Source organism: Oryza glaberrima, chromosome 3, assembly GCF_000147395.1.
Source record: "Oryza glaberrima chromosome 3, OglaRS2, whole genome shotgun sequence".
NCBI lineage: Eukaryota > Viridiplantae > Streptophyta > Magnoliopsida > Poales > Poaceae > Oryza > Oryza glaberrima.
Window position 1 is genome coordinate 17,804,267 of NC_068328.1, and position 15,795 is coordinate 17,820,061.

At 41.8% G+C, this 15,795-nt stretch overlaps 2 protein-coding genes and 1 long non-coding RNA gene across 3 annotated transcripts; 1 reads left to right on the plus strand and 2 right to left on the minus strand.

Annotated features, from left to right (window-relative positions):
* Positions 1–3,589: 3,589 nt before the first annotated feature.
* On the plus strand, positions 3,590–4,051 carry LOC127765204 (uncharacterized). The gene is made up of 3 exons (XR_008016095.1): positions 3,590–3,657; positions 3,760–3,858; positions 3,938–4,051. It is a non-coding gene; the product is annotated as an uncharacterized LOC127765204 (long non-coding RNA).
* Positions 4,052–4,781: 730 nt separating this feature from the next.
* On the minus strand, positions 4,782–5,644 carry LOC127768513 (zinc finger protein 36-like). Its single transcript, XM_052294109.1, has one exon. It carries the CDS (start codon positions 5,580–5,582, stop codon positions 4,980–4,982), a length of 603 nt encoding a protein of 200 aa, XP_052150069.1. The 5' UTR covers positions 5,583–5,644; the 3' UTR covers positions 4,782–4,979.
* Positions 5,645–10,486: 4,842 nt separating this feature from the next.
* On the minus strand, positions 10,487–11,536 carry LOC127768191 (zinc finger protein 36). The gene has a single exon (XM_052293729.1). It carries the CDS (start codon positions 11,398–11,400, stop codon positions 10,720–10,722), a length of 681 nt encoding a protein of 226 aa, XP_052149689.1. The 5' UTR covers positions 11,401–11,536; the 3' UTR covers positions 10,487–10,719.
* Positions 11,537–15,795: the final 4,259 nt, after the last annotated feature.

Consider the following 15,795-nt stretch of genomic DNA (forward strand, 5'->3'; position numbering starts at 1 on the left):
TTTCCCGGTGCGCCCTCGTCTTCTCCACCAACACTTAACGTTTTTGGCCGATCGATCTCTCTCGGCCTCTCTCCTTCACCGCCACTGCCTAGGGCAAATCCCCGCACCGACGCCGCCGTATCTCGCCGTCGTCTCGAGCTCGTCGTCCTCGCCGCCGCCTCCGCCTCCTCCTCCGCCACCGCATCTCTGGGGTGAGAGCCGCCGCCGCCTCTCCCTTCATCGATCTCCGATCTCGATCTCTCTCTCCGTCGCGCCGCCCGCCACGAGACGCCGTGCCACGACGATGCCGCGCCACGCCGCCGCCGGCACGCCACGCCGCCGCCTTCGCCGCCGCGCGCGCAACGCCTTCGCCGCCACGCCACGCCGCCGCCTTCGCCGCCGCGCCACGCCGCCGCCACATGCAACGCCCCGCCGCCGCCGCCGTCGCAACGCCGCCGCCGCCGCCGCCATGCCGCCGCGCCAAGCGTCGGCCCGATGCCGCCACACCGCTGTTAACGAACACGTGAACGAGAACGAACACGTCAACGTACGTTGCCGCGAGAACGTGAACGAGAACGAGAACGATCGAACGAACGAGAGCGAGAACGAGAACGATCGAACGAATTAACGTGAACGAGAACGACAATGAATGTGAACGAGAACGAACGTGAATGAGAACGAGCGAACGAACGTGAACGAGCTAGGGAACGTGAACGAGCGAACGAACGTGAACGAACGTGAACGTGAAATGCAATATATATATATGTTACTTCGCATTTATCCTAATACATATTTTTTGTATCTTGCAGAAAAGACGTGTTGTCCGAGTCGTCCCTCAAGCCGGAGTGGAAGAGCTAGCCCTAGAAGGAATTCGTGCAGGCAAGTGACGTAATAATATAAATGATTGTTATATTTGTAATGCAATTAAGAATATTAGACTTGTAATTAGACTTAACATATAAGATTGTGTAGTGTTCTAATATTATTTGAGTTAAAATATAAGATTATTTTATTGCAAATTAGACTTAGTATGTAATTATTGACTACGGAATTGGTGCGACTCCTAGCAATTGACTATTGTAGTCTTAATTAGACTTAGTATATACGCACGAAACACTTAGCATACATGACTATTTTAGTCTTAGCATGTAATATTATTTGAGTTTTAATATAAGATTATTTTATTTGTAATTAGACTTACTATATAATTATTGACTACGGAATTGGTGCGACTCCTAGCAATTGACAATTTTAGTCTTAATTAGACTTAGTATATACGACAGTTACACTTAGCATACATGACTCTTTCAGTCTTAGCATGTAATATTATTTGAGTTTTAACATAAGATTACTTTATTTGTAATTAGACTTAGTATGTAATTATTGACTACGGAATTGGTGCGACTCCTAGCAATTGACTATTGTAGTCTTAATTAGACTTAGCATATACGCACAAAACACTTAGCATATACATGATTATTTTAGTCTTAGCATGTAATATTATTTGAGTTTTAATATAAGATTATTTTATTTGTAATTAGACTTAGTATATAATTATTTACTAGCTAGGGTTATATAATATACGTCACCTAGACTTAGCTTATATCACGATTTGTAATTAGACTTAGCACGTAAGGTTGTGTAGGGTTCTAATGTACTACATTTACACTTAGCATACATGACTTAGATTGTTAAAACATAAATGTCTCGTGACTTAGCAGATGTTTCTTGTATCAACAGATGGCTGACCACGATGAGGAACAGATATTGTATGATACAATCGCGGAGGGAAGCAGCCAGTACTGGAATGAAGAAGAGAGGAACGAGGATCCAAACCAGTACTTGAACGAGGAAGGGAACGTGGAGAGGGATGCGGAGGGGAACCAGCAGGGGCACGTGGAAAGGGATGTGGAGGGGAACCAGGAGGAGGAGGCTAGTGGTAGTCAACCCTTCGTTGGACAGAAGAGGGCACGCGGGCAATGAGGTGCAGCGAAGAAGCTTGAGGGTCGGCACATCATAATGGAAGTGGAAGAAGATGGACATCCTAGTGCCCCAGCCGAAGCCGCCAAGAACTATGTACGTCACAGCGGTTGGGTTGTGCGGGATAACGTGCCTGTCAGTACGGTGTACTGGCGAAGAACAAGGGCACGCGGAGATCATGAGAGCTTTGTCCTAGATTCGGAGAAAGAGATGCTGTGGACCACAATGCTCGAGACATTCACCCTTCCTGCGGGTACAGAGAACAAAGTGAAAAGGTGGACTCTGAAGAAAATGGCAGAACAGTTTCAGAGCTTCAAGGGAGATCTGTACCAGAAGTATATCCTGAAGGGGCAGACACCGAACTTCGACACATTCCCAAAGCTAAGGGATCACTGGGACGAGTTCGTTGTATATAAGACAGGTGAACAAGGGCAGGTGATGATGGAAAGAAACAAAGAAAATGCCGCCAAGAAGAAGTACCATCACCACTTGGGGTCAGGAGGCTATAGCGTCGCGATGCCGAAGTGGGAGGAGATGGAGGCTAGCTTGATTGAGAGGAGTATCGAACCGGCAACCGCCAATTGGCCGGAACGATCGAAGTTCTGGTACTATGCTCATGGTGGAACGCTCAACCCAGCTGATGGCTCACTGGTCTTCGGCGATCAGATACGAGAGGCTGCGCGATGACTAACAGATGCAGTGGAAGCCTCCTCTCAGGGCACGTTCCGACCGGACAGAGATAGGGACGAGTTGACACTCGCCCTGCAGACTCCAGAGCATCCAGGACGAACACGAGGGAAAGGGGTGATTCCTTGGAGATGAGCGCTTGTCAAGCCCGAGCTGGTGCAGTCCCTACCCACACAAATGTACAAGTTCCATCAGCTGTACATGGAGATGAGCGCCACCGGTAGAGAGATGATCGGAGCGAGGATCAGGGACCCGGACTTCTTGCAAGGAGATGATATTCTCTAGATCAATTTCAAGGGAATCTACGAAGTATACCAGCTGGACGCCCTCGACGTCTCTATTATGAGTTGCTGGATTTTGTAAGTATATCGTTCAGTTATATTTCTTAATTACTACGTCTCCTTTAATTAATTAGGTCCTTGTATATAAGTAAACTATATAAAATAAAATACTCCCTTTTATCGTTGTAGAATGGAGATTCAAAGGGACCGACGGCGGAGGGTTTTCGATACTGGATTCATCGACCCTCGGAGAGTAAACGTCGCAATGCTCGACCAATATCCACAAGAAACAGAGGACAATCTCGTCCATCTCCTGAAGGCGCAGCATTACAAGACGTTCATACTGTTGCCGTACAACACAGAGTTAGTTTAATTTTACTGTCTTCCTACATACCAAATTTCATTCCCGTACGAACTTGCTAAGTGTTTCATATGTAATACATCCCACGCACATTGCAGATTCCACTGGGTGCTTTTACTCTTCGACCAATCGGCCTGCACTGTCAACGTATATGACTCAATGGATAAAAAAGAGTCTACGTTTGACAAGGTTTTCGAACTTATAGACATGTACTGGTATAAGTTCCTCTGTTAATTAAGAAATTCTTGTTATGTTAATTATTTCTACTACGAATCATATCTTTAAACTCCATGTAGGGCTTGGTATCGGTTCCATCATTTGGTCCGCGGCAACTGGAGAGAAAGACTTAGGCAGAGGTTCAAATTTCCTGTGAGTACACATGCTCTACATTTATATTTCTCCGATTCAAATTAATACATACAAGTGTATATTAATTAGATCTCACGCTGTTAATTTGTCATTTATTTGTAGTGCGCAAAGCAAAAGCAGGGAACTAACTTGTGCGGCTACTACGTGTGCGAGTATTGCCACTGCCTTGCAGACCAAATCATCACCACAAGAGAGCTCGATGTACGTACAAATAAATTCAAAATTTCATTACGTAACGATTTCTTGTTTAATTACTAATCAATTTCATACATTCATATAGTTTATTCGCATGAGGGATAACCTGACCACACACAAGGAATTTATCGCGGCGGTTCAAGAACAACTCATGGGATTCATCAACGAAGAAATCCTTGATCCCAAGGGTGAATTCTACTACGACGGAAATACAATTCACCGGTCCTTAGCTTCTGAGCTAGCAGCGAGTACTACTACTACGTCGAAATCGTAGCTAGCTAAGACATATAATGGATTGTAATTAATACATGACTACATATGTTTCTATATGCATGTGTACACATTTTCTATAATGTAAATATATTTTGGTCATATATATATATATATATATATATATATATATATATATATATATATATATATATACACACACACACACACACACACACACATATATGCATTTGCATAACATATATATGTACAAATACATATATATTATGCATGTACATATGTACTGAACCATATATACATATAATATAATATAATATAATATATATATATATATATATGTATGTATGCATATATATGTATTGAAACATATATATGCATGGTTTATATATATATATAAACCATGCAGCAACAGGGCCATGCAAAAAAAAAAGGTCAGCTCGATCTTTAGTCCCGGTTGGTAAGATCGATCTTTAGTCCCGGTTATTTCACCCAGGACTAAAGATAGCGATCTTTAGTCCCGGATCGGTACTCCCGGTTTGGAAACTGGAACTAAAGGGGGTTACAAACCGGGACAACAAAGGGTTTCTCCACCAGTGAACAATAATAAGATTAAGATAACTTTCACCCGTTGCAACGCACAGATATTTTTTCTAGTAGATATAAATTGGAGAAAAAACATATGGTAATACTGCCGACAATATCAACTTGGGGCATCATAAACTTAACTCTTGAATGGAGATGCTTCATCAATCATGATTCAGAAATTATTTCTTCCTTGGTCACGAATATAAAGACGGTCGAAGAGATAATTAATCACAAAGGATAGCTTTAACAAGAAAAAAAAGTAAACGGATGAATTTCTGGACAGTAAGGAATTAGGATGAATTAAGATGCTACTATAAATTAAGCTCCAATGATGGGCTTGACAGCCGGCGCTTCTTGAACGGCAAAGGGCTCTGCACCTCCTCCTCCTCTCCCCACCTTCTGACGCCAGCGGCCACCGTGTCCGGCACCGGTTTCAGGTTGAGGTCAAAGTTCCTCACGCTCGACGACCCGGAACCTGACGCCGAAGCCGTGACCGACACCACCGACAGCCCGTCCCAGTAATGGCACCTCTTGTGCCCTCCGAGCGCCTGCCCCGTCGCGAAGGTACGGTGGCAAACCGAGCACCTGTGCCTGCCGCCGCCCGACGTTGTTGTCGTCGTCGACGACGAGGCTGTGTCCTCGGCCGACGGCGGCGGCGGCGCGTCGATTACGTGCATGGGCAACGCGGCCGTCGGCGGCTTGCGGTGGCTGGCCTTGTGCCCGCCGAGCGCTTGGTGCGACGGGAAGGCCTTGCCGCAGACGGAGCACCGGAACCGAAGAAGCTCGCGTTCCGGTGCCGGCGGTGCCATGTCGATCTGCTGTTTCTGCGCCGGCCACTGACCCCCGACGCCCGCCTGGGCGAGCGCCATGAGGCAGAGGGAGACGTAGTCATCGTGGGTCATGTTGGTCACCATTTTTGTATGATGCGCGTGAACTGAAAGCTAATTCTAAGATCGATATGCTGCTCTGCCCTGGATACGTTATGTGCTCTTGGTTTGGAGAATTGTGTGGGAGTGATCGAACATATATATAATACATGCATCAATGCTTGTTTGTATATATATTTGTGTGGCAGAGTTGGTAGATCCGTAGATGCATGGACGAAGAAAGGCGTGAGAGAGAAGTAGTCATGGGTCAAAGTAGCACGAGGGCGGACGTGAACCTTGAAAGAGATGCATGCACGCATCCATGAATGCATCCTGTTGTGTCGGGCCGGACAATGAATTTATAATATAGTGATGGTGATTTTTGTCCGGAACGGTTAAGATATGGATCTAACCTAAACCATTTCTATGGAGTTTCTTGATCCATATTGTTTTATATGTTTAATCCACCATGAGTTATTATATTTATAGGTTATTCATCGATGTTCAAATGGATGAGTTGCATTATTTATAAACCGAGAAATTCATATTACATGTGTGCAAAACTCTGACTAAAAATTTTTAAACTCACGTTTACACTATTATAAAAACTTGTCAAATTCAGTTAATTCTTTTAGGGATGATTTGTTATAATGAAAAATAACTTTGTAAAAAATTGAGCCATTTATACATTTGGGATCCATAAGCATTACTAATAGGTCAAGAATTCATAGTACATGCATGTATGTAAAACTTGGACTCAAAATTTTTAAACTCACGTTTATAATATATAACTTGCTAGATTTATTTAAATTTTGTATACAGAGAAGCAAGTATATATACAATTTAAATCATTTATACATGTGAGTCATTTTGAATCGAATGGTTTCAATGGTTTGATTCGATTTGGTCTATTTACACTTTGGAGCGATCCATAAAGAGATTCAACGGATAAATGAAACGAATGTAACCATTCCAATCCTGAGCAGCCCTCCTAATTCGAATTCTTCGGTGATGTACTGCTTTCTGTGCCCTGAATTCCAATGCTAAGAGTTTCCCTTCGGCAGCATACGAATAGCAAGCATGCTAATTTAGTCAAACGTCTATACCCTCTGATAATTTACATAAGAAAAACATGCGTCGCCACTAACTGGCACGTGCCATTTAAATTGAGTTTTGATGTCTTATTACTGATTAGAAATGTATGACCAGTCATTTTTACCTTCGGAATCATTCTGCCGTACTTTGAAGTTTTGCGTGGTTAATCCATAGATCATTGGAATTGAGCTATCCGCAAAAGTCAAAACCAAAATAACTTGCGATATACTCCGTTCACTTTAGAGTAAAGTTCCTCTCAAAAAAAACTTTAGAGTAAAGTGCATGGGTGGTCCATAAACTTGTACGGGTGTGTCACCTATGTCCATAAACTCTTAAAATGTATTTTTAGATCCGTCGTACTTGTCTCGGGTGTCATGTGGGTCTAAATAGGCTCCAACCCTCTACGTGTGCTGACGTGGCATGCCATCGTGATGCCTATGTGTCAGTAGATCCCATATGTCAGTCACATATAGAAAAAAATTAAGAACATTTTTTTTCTCCTTTCCTTTTTCATTTATTTTTCAAATTTAAAAACATCATTTTCTCCTCTCTCTCTCTCTCTCTCTCCCTCCTCTCTTTTTAAATTTCATTTTTTTATGTGTCTGACATGTGGATCCCACTGACACGTAACCGTCACTGTGGTATACCACGTCTTCTCACAAAGCGGGTTAGAGCTCATTTGGACTTATATGATACATAAGACAAGTTGAGAGACTCAAAAAATTATTTTGAGAGTTCAGAGACCTTAGTGACACACCTGAACAAATTTAGAGACCGCCCATGCATTTCACTCTTCATTTTTATATTATCAGTTATTTTTGATCTTTTTCCTAGTAAATTATTTTTAAAAGTTTGATCATTTTTTTTAAAAAAATACTAACGTCTAAAAGATCAAATTAATTTTATTAAATCTAAAGTTGCATTATATATTTTAATAATATGTTTGTTTTGTGTTGAAAATACTACTGTGTTTTCAATAAATTTGATCAACCTTATATTATAAAATGGAGGGAGTAGATCAATCGTATCCAATGAACAATATTGCCCATCTAATCTGCATAATGAAAAATATAGCAAAAGGTATTCCGGAATTAGCTAGCACAGTTAGTGGCGACGCATATTTTGCTTTCAATACTTATTACTCCCAATTAACAAAAAAAAACGGAGCACTTTTCTGACGACTGTAATATAATATTTCATATTTGTACGCATGCATAAAACATGTACAAATCATGCATGGCGGCTTAGCTAGTGTTAACGTTCTTCTCGTCTTATATATAGCTAGCATCGTGGTACCTGTTGCTTTAATTTAATTTGCTCCTATTTAGGACTTGGGAGTGGCACGTTTTGTTAAACTTATATAGTACTTGACTTTTCATAGATCGAAGGGTTCACGAAAGTGACATCAGTCAACAAGGACGGATATGATGCTGCTAGGAAGTTTTCAAGTAGTAGATCAGAACGGGGTTACGGGACTGGGCCCCGCCGTATATAGCAAACTCACTTGAGATCAACTATGGCCGTGTTATAATTGTCTGACCACATCCACAAGTTCCGTCTTATTGCCATCTTTTACTCACTGTAAAAGGAAAAGCAACATATACGAGAGATGCCTCATTACATATACGCGTTCCTATAACCGTCTCAGAAAAGTGTATCAAAAATGGTTCTGGAAACACCGTCCATGATTAAGGCTGCTGCATGATGAGAGCTTCTCAAAACGTACTGCACCCATCAGTAAAAATATTTTTGCAGATAATTTTATTAGAGGATCATTCACTCTATATTGAACAACATATTTTAAATTTATTACATATTTTATACTCCCTCCATTCCATAATATAAGGCACAACCACTTTTCTTAGAAGTTCCATAATATAAGGCATGCATGCAAGCATGCAATTAACTATGACATCTTCTCCATTAAATTATTACTTTTTTAAATCCTCCAGTCTCATGTTATTTAATCCTATTGGATGCATGCATTATATTTATTATGATGATCCAAACTACAAGATGATAATAATTATTTCTTGGTCTTTAGATTAAGGGTGGTTGTGTCTTATATTTTGGAACGGAGGGAGTACTAGCATCTAAACATGATCCAGAGTTATAACTATCAGCCCTCTCCATTTTTCTTCACTCCCCTTCGCCTATCTCAACACTGCCGCAACCATATCCCATACCTAACAAGCTTCTCCTCTCTCCCCTTCTCTCGCCACAACTCCCTTTTTGTGTCCATTGTCTCCCAACTCTACACTCCCTACCACCCTAGCTAGCTTCTCCCTTTGATCCCAGTGTACACCTTGCATCCACCCATTGAGCCTCTAGCCCATGCTCTTCTCTCCCTTAAAAGTTATGGTCTGGCCACTATATTCATCAAGGAAGGTGAATAGCTAGGGGACATGATGTGGGGTAAATTTTGAAAACATGGAGGCTTGCCTGAACTTTTGGACAGGCCAAACACCCTCTACAACATATTTTTGGAAGTCTGTGTTAGGCTTACAATGTTTGTAAAATCTATAGCTGATTATAAGCCATGGAGCTAAAAAATTATTTGTGGAAAAACTTTATATATGTGTTATTAGTGACTTAAAGCCAATGCTGTAAAATAAACTACTATAAACATCAAAATAAACTCTAAAATTATGTTTAAAACATTAAATTTTGGTGGCGACTGATAAGCTGAGGAGCAAAAGATGGAGTTAATAAAATAAATTGGTTTAGAATTTTGACATTTGAAATGCAGGAATGAAAACACACTTATTAGAAGGAACCAAATTTAGGTTGTTGCGTGTTCTTCATATGAGTTTTTCGTGTGCTACCGGACTTCAAAATATTACTTTTCAATAGTTGGAAAATATTAAATTAGATTTTTTTTGATGGTATAAACAGCAGAATAAACTTCTACTGTGCTATATTAAAAATGATATAAAATTTACACAAAAGATTACAGAAAGGATTTACAAAGAAGAAGAAGAAATGGAAGAAATTACAAAAGAGATTACAAAAAAGAATAGATTAAGTAACATTGTGTATCCATGATTGCCAGAAGGGTTTGTCTAATTCTTTTACTCTATGCTTATGCTGACTAAATTCCTCCTTGAAATCTGCTTTCCATTTGACGAAATTAACTTGCACATTGTTCAATATGAGATCATTTCTTTGCTCCAAATATTCTAACACCCGATTGCTATAACTTCCATGAAGGATGTGTGTGAGAAGTTGTTTCTTGTGGTGTATATTGTTTTATGAACTCCATGTTTAGATTCCAGTTTAGGGCTAGTGTAATTCTAGCATTCTTGAGCAAAGGGACATGTGAAAAAGAGGTGTAAAGAGTACTCTGCGGTTGTCATATTGCATGTTACACATCAGGTTCCTCCTTGAGCGTTGAATTGTTTTCTCTAAAGTAAATCTTTTGTGTTTAATCTGTCCATTAACAAAGGCCACATAGAGACTCACAGTGATATCATTATTAAATTTGATATTTAAAAATTATATTAGTAGCTATGTCTAAATATCACTTTTTTATATAGTTAAATTTTACATTTTATGAATATATAGTAAATAAAAATGATGAAAAAAATTGCGCCAAAGCCGGTGTTATTATCTAAAACATCAAGTAATTAAGTGTCCTCCTTATATGGTATATATTTTTATTTGAAAAGGACATTAAGCTAGATTATAAACTTGAACCGTTGGTGATAGCTATAAAACTAATATTGTGTGAAAACATTATACTTTTAGGTTGACAAATCATGATCAAATTTTACTTTTGGAAATTAAAATATAAAATGAAGAAAATGAACAGAGCAGATGGAGTCGTAATAATATAGCGTCTATATATATTGAGCAGATTGAGTAAATTAATTTTTAGATTGAACAAATATACAAAGAATCAAATGAATCAACACTCCTAGAACCATATATGTCCCTTGGCGACAATCAATCTTGGAAGATCCATGGTCACCAGCTTAGCTTGTTGCATACTCGATGACAGAAACCAAACAATTAATGAGTTGAAAAGAAAAAAAAAATCAAAGAATAGACTCTGTTCAATAGAGTCGATCAATGGGCAGATCTCTTGTTTTTACAAGATGGCGTATGATGAGTTGGACATCCTGAGCTTCTTGACCGGCAGTGGACTCTGCACCTCCTCCTCCTCCGCCCACCTCTTGATCCCGGCGGCGGCTGTGCTCTCCGGCAGCGGCATCAGGTTGAGGTCGAAGTTCCTGACGGCCGACGAGGCGGCCGACGCGGACGCCGAGACGGAGACGGACACCGACGTGCCGTCCCAGTAGTGGCAGCGCTTGTGGCCGCCGAGCGCCTGCCCCGTCGCGAAGCTCCTCCTGCAGATGGTGCACCGGTGCGGGCCAGTGCTCCCGGCCGCTGACGACGCCGAGTCCTCCTTCGAGTCACCAGCGGATGCCAGCTGCTGCGCCGCGGCGGCGGCGCCGTAGTGGTCTCCCGGGGAAGGCGGCTTCCGGTGGCTGGACTTGTGTCCGCCGAGCGCCTGGTACGAGGCGAAGGCCTTCCCGCAGACGGTGCACCGGAAGCGGAGCTCCTCAGGCGCCGCGGGCGCTGGGCACAGCCACTTATTGCAGGCCTGCACCTGCTGCTGGCCTCCCACTCCCACCAGGGGCTTCCCCGCCCGCGTGCAGGCGAGCGCGGCGAGGCAGATGGCGAGGTACTCCTCCTTGTTGATCGCCGGCGTGGGCAGGCCCAAGGACAGCGCCGTCGGGTCGAGCAGCGCTTGCAGGGCGGCCGTCATATCTGTCCCCGTTGCCGTCGTCGTAAAACCTAATTAATCAAGCTGTATAGTACGTAGCAGCAGCAGCGAGCGGTGGATGATTTGATGGGATTGATTGCTAACAAGTACAGTACGTAGCTGCAGGGAGATGGATGGATGATGAGCTAGCCTCGCACGCGGTGGCGCATATATAGTTAGGGATGGAGAGAAATCAAACCGATCGAGAGCGACGCGACGCCGCACGCACGTTTGGGGAGAGGCATATGGCAGTGAACAAGTCGTGTACGTGTGCGTAGTCAAAGCAAACATGCGGCTGCCTCTGCCTGTGTGGGCTGGCTTTAGTCCAGTGGTCAGCGGCACGCAAACGCAGCGGCCGTATGTTGTTGCTACGTTGGTTCGCGCGGGCGCAACTTGCAAAAGACGGTTGAAAAAAAAAAAAAACGGGCGTGGTTTTGGTGTGGGCAGCTCGATTTGCTCGCACGCGACGTGAGTAGTTGGCTGGCGTCGACGGTCGACCCACCTGACCTGGGCATGCGCCAAGTAGGCAGGCAGTGGGATGAACGGGGCCTGTACTTTCTGTTTGACAAGTAGGCGGCCAGTTGCATATAAGTCTTATCTTTTCGCTTATACTTATATATATCAGTCAAAATTTAAATTTTTAATCTTGAATTTAGAAGTGGATTTGAGATTTTATTCATCGAAGTTTATTTTTTAATCTTTGATTTTAGATCGCTAAAAACACATATATAAAAGTTTTATTCACAAATTATTTTTCGTTTACAAATATGCCGTTTGACTTATTCGACAAATAAGCGAAACGATGGGTCCGTATCGTGTGGAACTGTGGATGCTAGACTAGACTACTACCTTTTGTTTTCTGCACAAGATATGATAATACATATTCCATCTGTCCTATAAAACACAACATATTATCGGACTAATACTATGAATATAAATGTACCATATCCAGTCCTAGCTAGATTCATTTTTCCGTAGATGGAGGGAATTCACAAAAGACCAATCTAGTATTGATGAGAGTTTTTCTTATCCAATTTGTTATACTAGAAAAAGTATCTTGTTTTTTCTTAGGACAGAGTAAGTACGCCGGATGCGCCGTATTTCAATAACGTGAAGAAAACGATCCTATCAGGAAGACAGCAGCGTGCAATGTACCTTGCTCTGTCGATCTCATGCAAATCACCTGCAATACACCACCACTATACACCGCACCATGCAAAGGAATGTATTGTTTCCAGGTGTCTAATCTTTTTTTTTCCACAAAATTTTCTATTGCTTAGAAAAGTTCGGTTACTCCTGTAGCTTAATTATATGCATCCATAAGTACGTACAGCTGGTTAAAAAAAATCAGCACCCTACTGAAGTGATGAAAGAGATCGAGCACAAAATTAGTTACGGTACGACAAATCAAATCGCTGTGATCGCGTTGCGTGTAGAAAGGCGCAAACAGTTTTTTCATCAGTCTTTGCTTTATTAGGCGCAGGTCAAGTTTTGCGCCCATGAAACAACGTGCACACGGGCGCTAGTACAAAATTTAAATTGAGTACATACTTTTCAGTTCCAAAGAGTAGATTATATTACTGACCAAACAGCGGGCGATCGATGGACTACATGCATACACAACAAAGAAAAAAATGCGATCAGGAATACTGGTAGTAGATTATTAGTACTTGCACACAGCCAGCACACTTGACTTTTGACAAATACGTAAGCATGGAAATCTAGCAGACTTCAGATGCAGACAGTGCTACTTGTTGTTCCGGCCAGTGTCGTGTATATGTTGTTGTAGTAGGAGTAGTACAACGTATACTCTCGCAACTTCCCAGAAATGGCAAATTCCAACCGCCACGGTCCAATCTGCAGAATGGAAAAAGCAAATGGAGCACGTGTTTCACGCCACATTAATTAATTAATTCTCGTTTTTCGGGCGAATAGAGAATTAATATTTCATACAGTTGAGAATAGTTTACATACGCTTGTTGGCCCTGGCATGTGCATCAGCTTGGGTCACCGGCTTTTGACTGTGTGTAGGCTTGACTATACTATATGTCTCATTTCATTTATTCTCTGCTGAGATTCTATTATCATCAGGGGAAAAGTGAATTACAAGCATGCATCATGAGGTATATAAAAAAACATTTTCAGACTTAAGGCTCTTAGGGCATGTACAATGGTAGCCACAAGCAACCGTGGTCTCAAGACGCCACGTAGGATAGAACCACACAAAGGTCACACTACCCACAGTGGAAACCACTCCAAAACGTATTTTGCATGTCAGCCCCTATCTATTTATATATCAGCCTTTGTATTATAAAACCTATTGAAACTTTATATTTTGAACCCTACAGTAACAAAGAAATATATGTACACCCCTAAACAACTTAGGACCCACTGTCAGCCTCTTCCCATCCCCCTCTCTTTTTTATTCCCCTCTCTCTCTCTCTTCGATTTTTCTCCACCGCCGCATCGCGTCGCTCGGTTCTCTTCTCCTCTCCCCTCCCCTTGCCGGTTTCTCCCCTCCCCTCTCTGGCGCGAGGTCGACGGCAGGGAGTAGCGGTGGTGGCAGGTCTGGCAGCGGCGAGGAGCAGCGGTGGAGACGGATCTGGTGGCGGGGAGCTCACTGGCTGCTCCCCTCCCCTCTCCGGCGCGAGCTCGCGGCAGGGAGCACCGGTGGCGGCGGATCTGGCGGCGACGACGACCACGACGACGACCACGGCGGCGGCGGCGGCGGATCTGGCAGCGACGACGAGATGGGGATTTGGGGCAGTTGCATGGGGGGACCGGACGAGGCGACGCCCGGGGCTCCGACTCCTCCAACGTGAGGCTTCGGCTCGTGGCTTCATGGCTCGCGAGCCCAGGCGCGGTGCTTCCTTCGATTCTTCTACAAGCTCGCTGCGCGCCTGCGAGACCACGAGCAGGCGTGCCAGCTCGGGTCGGCTCCGACGTGGAGTCGTGAGACCACAAGCTAGGGTCACGTGTTGTACATGGCCTTATGGCAACAACAATGTATATAACAAAAGTAGTCCGTATAGATGGGATCAACATATACGAGTTTTAACTATAGTAACCTTCACAATGTACTCCCTTAATTCAGTTCCATTATCGATGTTTTGGACAAGATTGTAGTCAAACTTTAATAACTTTGATTATCAATAACTTTAAAATTATTTAGTTTAAAAGAACTAGAACATCGTATATAGATTTATCTTTCAAAGTTCTATAATAAAAGTAAACGTGCATTTATTTATTGTATATATTATAATAGAAAAACAAGGTCAAATATATATTTTAAAGACCTTGTCATTCTTCAAAACGTCAAAAATTATAAAACTGGAGAGAGTATATAGATAGTAAATAGTATTAGGAGGAGAGAGAAAGTAGAAACAAATAATATATTTTATTCTCTATAGGCAACTCATATGTTTATGGGTAGCTTTTGTTATTTCTTTGCTATGGACTAGTTACACAATATTGCTATGTGGCTGAATGAAATATTGTATTACTTATGGATTATTTTTGCACTATATTGTGGATGCCCTACATCTTATATACACACGCGCACACACACATACACACATATAAAAATTTGTAATTACATATATTCTCTTAAATATTCATATGCACGTCTCACCGGATTTTGCTAACTCATTAACCCTTGAGAGTTGAGATGTTATGCACGTGAAGCTAGCTAGTGGTCACCATATATGCATGTTCATCAAATTGGTACCCATTTGTTGCATACTAATTGTTCTTCGGAAAAATATATTAATTATTAGACTATAAGCTGGTTTTAATTAGTTTCTCCGCTGCAAGCATAGGCACCAACAAAACTGATCAGACATGCTTGGTCAAGCATATTTCTTCTAATTAAGACCCCTATGTGAAATAGATTGTTCACTGGATTATTATAGTGAATTATCTACACAATTATAATAATATATTATATATTTAAGTAAATTATACTAGTGGTGCACAAACTTAAAAGATGGGTACAATTCAGTACACGAACTACTTTCAGATGTCCGCGTGTAAACTATGCTTGTTGTATGCCTGTGTTGTAAAACAAATCAGTGTTTGCTGTATGCCTCTAAAAATATGTTTTCCAAACGAAAAACTTTTGTTGCATGGTTTAGATCACTTATTCTAAACTTATTTGTCAAGTTTACTTCTAAAAATATTTAATTTTCATATAATCAAGATCCGCCGCGGGAATAATCCGATGGGTATAGTCAAACTTTTTCCTAAACGACGATGAGTAAATCTAAGCTTGTGTTTAGTTTCCTTCAAACTTCCAAAAATTTCGTCACATTAAATGTTTGGATACATATATGAAGCATTAAATATGGAAAAAAAAACTAATTGCACACTGTACATGTAAATTGCGAGACGAATCTTTTG